Source organism: Octopus bimaculoides, chromosome 2, assembly GCF_046866305.1.
Source record: "Octopus bimaculoides isolate indiv1 chromosome 2, ASM4686630v1, whole genome shotgun sequence".
Classification (NCBI taxonomy): Eukaryota; Metazoa; Mollusca; class Cephalopoda; order Octopoda; family Octopodidae; genus Octopus; species Octopus bimaculoides.
This window is the reverse complement of record NC_142929.1, coordinates 149,591,689-149,599,188: the sequence shown is the minus strand read 5'-3', so window position 1 is coordinate 149,599,188 and position 7,500 is coordinate 149,591,689. Positions and strand designations below refer to the sequence as shown.

Genomic DNA, 7,500 nt, shown 5'->3' with positions numbered 1-7,500 from the left:
TATATATATATATATATATATATATATATATATATATATATATATCTTCGAAACGTTTAGTTTTAGAATGGTGGCACCTGATGAAGGAAATGTTCTCTATGTGGTCTGTGTGTTTTCTGTACTCTGTTTATCATTTTGTTCACGTTTTTTTGCAACGTCCTCTACCCAGATATGCATCTGTATATAGATGTAGATGTAGGTATGTACATACATGTAGATGTAGGTATGTACATACATGTACGTATATATGCATATACTCATATATTATTTGTATTATATATATATACATATATATATATATATATATATAATGTATGAGTGATCTTTAGTAATATTTTATGTATATGGAAGATTGATACCTAATGAACATATAGGTGCGGAAACAGATGTTGTGATACACTAATAAAGCCTATGAATTTCCACCCCAAGTTATTATGGCTATTTATTATTATATTTATCATAAGACGAAGGGAATTCCAGGTTGTATAACTATACCATCGAATTACTCTGGAAGATTGAATTAACAGATGGAGCCAACAAAGAGAAGTATATGAGCTTTTAAGAGCGCATTCTGAAGCTTTTGCCCCGAACAAAACTAAGCCTATGTATGTATGTATGTCTTCTTCTCTTTTTAAATTTAGAGAAAATTTTGACTGGCCACTGACTTGGTAACAAGGTTGTGAAGGAAAGTATAAAGATTTAACCGTCACCCTTTAAATCTTAAGAAGATCTTGCAGAGTTTTATAGTCCCAGATATCGGGACCATCTGTAGGTTATGAATTAAGGATTTGCATTCTCTCCCCAAGATTCCAATTCCGGCCATACTTTGCTCCTCATTGGTTAGCATGTATTCTTTTGCGCCAGTAATAATGGGTATGAGGCTGAAAATTTATCTTAGGTACTGGATCTACAAATTCCTTACCAATGGTCCATAGATGTCCCTTTTCTCTTGTATTATTCTAACCACATTCGTGTCCAGAGGTCAGTTAATTTCCCCAGCAGAACATACCTTTTCTTCATGCTCCTTCTCAAGAATATCTGGCCGGTTGTATTTTAAGTTGGCTGTTTTAATTTCTAAGTTCCTCTAGTATTCTTCTGAATACTGGTGGAACTTGTATGTGTGTATGTATGTATGTATGTAGGTAGGTAGGTAGGTAGGTACGTATGTATGTATGTATGTACATATATACATGTACGTATGTACATACATACATACTTACATACATGTACGTATGTACATACATATATACATGAATACTGGTGGAACTTGTATGTATGTATGTATGTATGTATGTATGTCAGTGGTTACGGCGTTGCACTCAAGGTCGTAAGATTGTGGTTTCAATTCCCAGACAGGTAGATACATTGCATTGTCTTCATATAGATGTCTTCTGCTGTAGCCCCCGGCCAACCGAAACCTTGTAAGTGGATTTGGCATACAGAAACTGAAAGAGACCCTATATCTATGCATTTGTGTGCCTTTTGTGTTTGTGTTTGTGCTCCCGCTTCACTTGACAAGTTGATTCGTTTATATTCCCGCAACTTAGCGGTTTGGCCTAAACGATTGATAGAATAAGCAACAGACATTAAATTATAAGTGGTGGGTTAGATTCGTTCGACTAAAACCCTTCAAGTGGTACCACAGCATAGCTGCAGTCCAGTAAGCGTGGTAAGATGTTTGCTTCTCAGCAGCATGGTTTCAGGTTCGGATCCGTTGCGTGGCACCTTGGGCCGCTGTCTTCCACTAGAGCCTCGGTCCGACCAAAGCCTTGTTAGTAAATTATGTGCGTATGTGTGTGTGTGTATGTGTATGTGTGTGTGTGTTTGAGAGAGAGGGGGGTGTTCAGTATGTGCGTTCTTTGTGTCTGTGTTTGTCTCTCACCGGCTTCACAACCAGTATTAGTGTTTACATACTCGTAACTTAGCGGTTCGGCAAAGACACTGACAGAATAAGCAACAAGCTTTTAAAAAATAAGTACTATGGTCAATTCATTCGACTAAAATCTTCTTCAAGGCGGTGCCCCAGCATGGCCGCAGTCTAATGACAGAAAATAGTAAAAGATAAAGATATATATATATAAATATATAAATTAAATAATGAGGGTAGAAATTGATATCAATCAATTAACATCAATTTAAACCAGTGGTCTAGCATATTAAAAAAAAATCCGAAGATATAAAAATTATATTACAATTAATAATTGTATATATATATATACATACACACACACACATACATATATATATATATATATATATATATATATATATATATATATACACACTGAGAGAGAGAGAGAGAAAGAGAGAGGTAGGTAGATAGATAGATAGATAGATAGGGCCAGTGCTTTAACTGCTATTTCTTGGAGGTCTACCAACCACATGCGTTCGTTGTACAGTAGTTACTAGTAGTAATAAGCAGGTTAATGTCTTATGTATTTGCAATGTATGTATGTGTGTGTGTGCGTGTGTGTGTGTCTGTGTGTGGGAGAGAGAGAGGGGGGCTCAGTATGTGCGTTCGTGTGAGAGAGAGAGCGAGGGAGAAAGGTGTGAAGAGACATAGCGAACGAGAGAGGTAGATAAATAATGAGACAGGAAGAGGTAAGTTTTGAGTGGCAGCATGGAGGAAGAAAATAAAAGGGAAAGATAACGCATCCATGTGTCCGTAGATGTATGTGCGCGCGCGCGCGTGTTAGAGAGAGAGAGAGAGAGAAAGAGAAAGAGAGAGATAGAGAGAAAGAGAGAGAAAGAAAGAGAGAGTGCGTGTGAGGGAGAGAGAAGAGAACATGATATAGAGAACGAGAACGGAGAGGACGTGAGAGAGGTTACGGAGAAAGGTCGGAAGTCGAGGAGTGGGAGGAAAAGATAGAGAGAACAAATGTGCTTATGGAAGTGTGTGTGTGTGTGTGTGTGTGTGTGTGGTCTGTGTCAATGTGTAAAAGTGCAAACGCACACACACGCATAATAATCGAGTCCGCCTAGCAGCTAAAAAAAAAGCAAACGAGAGCGAAGCGCTTTTCCTCAAGTGGACTCGTTTCCACATTGAAATGCAGCAAGGTTTATGATAAATATATGTTTGTAGTTATGAATGCGTGTTTTTGTATAGATAGAAAGGCACATATAGATAAAAAGACACATACGCAGATAGATAGATAGATAGATAGATAGATAGATAGATAGATAGATAGATAGATAGATAGATAGATAGATAAGATAGATAGATAGATAAATAAGATAGATAGATAGATAAATAATATAGATAGATAGATAGATAAATTAGATAGATAGATAAGATAGATAGATAGATAAATAAGATAGATAGATAGATAAATACGATAGATAGATAGATAAATAAGATAGATAGATAGATAAATAAGATAGATAGATAGATGGATTTTTTTATACAACTGTCAACTGCTACGTAATGAGAACGAGATTCTAATTTTGATCGACTGAGAGATGATGATGATGATGATGATAGTGATGTTCCCGTTGATGATACTTCCGCGACATCATTACCACCAGCGTTATTAGTAAGAATAATAAAGGCTACTGACAAAACAATTCAAGACCACATTAATTAAAACCATAATTAGTAATACACACACACACGCACACATGGATACATACACACACATACACACACACATACAGGGAGATGGAGAAAGAGCGCGGGAAATAGACTATACAGCATAGTAGCAACACTTGTAAAGCAGACTGGTCATACATCATTTAGTATACCTCTTTTTCTATCTGGTTTTTCACTACTACTACTACTACTACTACTACTACTACTACTACTATCATTATTATTATTATTATTATTATTATAAATACGCCGGGCAAAATGCTTAGTGGCATTTCGTCTGTCTGCGCGTTCGGGGTTCAAATCCCGCCGAGGTCGACTTCGCCTTTCATCTTTTTCGGTGGATCGATAAATTAAGTACCAGTTGAACACTGAGATCGATGTAATTGAATTGCACCCTCCTTCAAAATTCCTGGCCTTGTGCTAAAATTTGAAACCATTATTATTATTATTATCATTATTATTATTATTATTATTATTATTATTATCATTATTATTAGTAGTAGTAGTATTAGTATTAATTAGATAATTAATTAATTAGTTCATTCATTTCCTCATTCAAACCTGTTAATTTGTTAGACCACTCCCCCGCACCCCTTTACACATACTCACAAAAAACGCATACACAAGGAAACATATACACAACCATTTCATGCTACACATACATACATACATACATACATACCTTCCTCTCAGCCTTTCACTCATTCATTCTCTCTCAACAACATTGTGTGTGTGTGTGTGTGTGTGTGTGTGTGTGTGTGTGTGTAGTGAGCATACGTAAGCAGAGAGGCCAAAAGTGATTTCTAATTAACTGAAATTCAATGAGAAATATATGCTTGTAATAAAATATATCTACATCTTTAAGGTCTTAAGAAATTGAGTCATGCTTCTCTGAATTGATCGTTATCTATTTAAATGTAGAATCGATACAGAACATCAAATTTAGACAAAACACACATATATACACTCACACACACACACACACACACACACACATGTATGTATATACATGCACGCACATGTATGTTTATATATATATATATATGTATATGTATATTGAAAAAAAATACACGAACACATTGAGGATCTAATACATCACTCACCACCACCACCACCACCACTAGCACCGCCACCATTGGTGCCGCCAGTACCAGCACCAGCAACTCTAACACCCATATTTCGAATGCTATCACCCACCAACAACACCACCACCACCGCCGTCAGCACCACCCTCATTTGCTCCATTACTACTACTACTACTACTACTACTACTACTACTACTACTACTACTACTACTACATGACACCGGCTTGCAAATAAGCATATAGAGTTATACAGAGCCTGCGTTTCTGTAAACAAATATCTTGTAAGGCGCTTTTGTATCCGCGATAAAGTTACAATCGACAATATTCGTATATAAACATCTACGTCAACTACCGACTGTATAAATATATACACGTGTATATATACATACATACATACATACATACAGATATATATATAGATTTATTTATTTGTTTGTATATGTGTATGTATATATATAACAAAAGAGAATTTTACGTAGATTTTTTTAGGCAGATATGTAACATTTTTTGGCAAAAAAGGACAACTTTACTATACATACCAGTATCTGAGTGGTAGGTAAACTAGTGTGCGTTTATAATACACACACACACACACACACATATATATATACACACACATATATATATATATTATATATATACACACACATATCTCATGCAGACATACATGAACGATATAATTATTTATTACATGTAGTCTGTATAAAAATATACAGTATTTATTGGCTTATGAACACGGTTGCACATATGTACTAAAAACGAAAACCTCCCCCAAAAAAACAAACAAACAAAACAGCACCACCAACACTACCACCAAAAACAACAGCAAAAACAACAACAATAATAATAATAATAATAATAATAATAATAATAATAATAATAAGCTAAGCGAACGAAATATTTTGTATTATCTACATTACGAATATGCACAGTCAGTAATACTCGGATATATATATATATATATATATATATATATATATATATATATATATATATATATTTATGTACGTATACAGATAGGTAGCGTGTATTTAGACAATTGTATGTAGAATTGAAGACGCACGCACACTTATACATATAAACTTACTCTCACCCACATACGTTATATACACAAAAAGCTTTACAAACATAATATACACACGCTGACATACACACATAACAAACATAAACTCATATTCAGAAACATATACGAGCATACATACATATATACATACATACATACATACATACATACATACGTACATACATATACTTACGTACATCCATACATTCGTACGTGCATCCATACATCTCGTACATACACGCGGCGAGACGTTCAATTGAAATCTAGGTGTTCCTCCATCCCGCGAACGGTTTGTTTATCATCCATCACTGGTCAATCTGTATAGCCTAGCCAAATCCCAGTCAAACAAATGACCACCATGATTCGACTTCACTAAGTTTGCAGAAAACTATGGCTGCCACTGTTATCGGGGTAAGTAAATAAACACATATATTTTCATTTATTCCCTTTTATTGACTTCCTTTACCGCACAGACCAGCAGTTCGCTTACTGACTGGTTGATTCATACACATAGAAGAAACGAGTGATATATATATATATATATATATATATATATATATATATATATATATATATATATATATATATATATATATATATATATATATACATATATATATATATACACACACGTTATGTATGTATATATAATTCTATATATTGTAGAGGAAGATGACAATTTTTCTGATTAACGTGAGGAGTGGAGAGGTGTGTCTGTTACTACCGAATGTCTGTTAAAATGAATATAATTTGGGGATCATTTATATCATGTGTAATAATTAAAACACCTTTAAAATAGCATGCGCTTACACACACACACACACACACACACACACACACACACACACACACACACACACACACACACACACACACACACACAGGAATATAATTGAATTAATTGAGGCATATTTAATTTAATACCGTATTTGGTGAGTATTTTCCCATGACTGCAGTGGTATTGTGGTATTTTTAGTCCGATAAACCCGAAATCCCTTAAATCAAGGGTCTTTTAAAACGAAGTCTTACTATGTAATTAATCTATTTATCTGTCTATGCAATTATGATGTTTGTATGTATGTATGTATATATGTATGCATGTGTGTGTGTGTGTGTGTGTGTGTGTGTGTGTGTACCTTTCTATTTAGCTAGCTCTCTTTACATACACACAAGCGAACATATATGCATATGTACACACATATATATATTCACATGCACACATAAGCACATACATACTTAATGTTAAAATGCTGAAAGACGCTGTATTTGTTGGATTTTATTTACGCTATATGATGTATATGGGCAACATAAAAACAAAAATACTCTACTTATCACATACCGTATATTTTTATTCACACACAAATATAAATCTACATCCCAACATTTACATGTTTGAATAATTTCTGTTATACATTTTTTTAATATTTAATATTTCATCGGCGTTTTTAACGTAAAGACAACTGAATACTCATTCGCATCTTATAAGGTGTTAGTTAGTCGAGCTAATTTGTCAAAAATAGGGATGGAATATCAGAACCTCCACGTTACGTGTTATTGAGGGAGTCTTTACGATCAGTCTGCTAGAAATAACAGCCAAATCTACCAAACATCGCACCATTAATGTCATTAAAGTGGCAAGAATGTCACTGTCATAGGTAGCTAATGAAAATTAGGCTAACCACAGGGTTAAAATATATCACGAACAACAAGCGTGCCCTTTACGTCTCTTAAAAAATTAGAGCATATCTTCGATGATAAATACA

General features: G+C 34.4%; 1 protein-coding gene across 4 annotated transcripts in view; it reads left to right on the top strand.

Moving 5' to 3' along the window:
• The window catches only part of LOC106874941 (transcription factor Sp9), a 358,324-nt gene that overhangs the window by 81,282 nt on the left and 269,542 nt on the right, over window positions 1-7,500 (top strand). Inside the window, exon 1 of one of the 4 annotated variants that reach the window (XM_089347900.1) lies at window positions 4,327-6,148. The exons of 2 other annotated variants lie outside the window; for them this stretch is intronic. In XM_089347900.1, coding sequence (XP_089204026.1) covers window positions 6,128-6,148 — 21 coding nt within the window. In that variant the 5' untranslated portion in view covers window positions 4,327-6,127. Of the gene's footprint in view, window positions 1-4,326; window positions 6,149-7,500 lie in introns of those variants that run through there. One more of the 4 variants, XM_089347909.1, reaches the window with a different exon arrangement.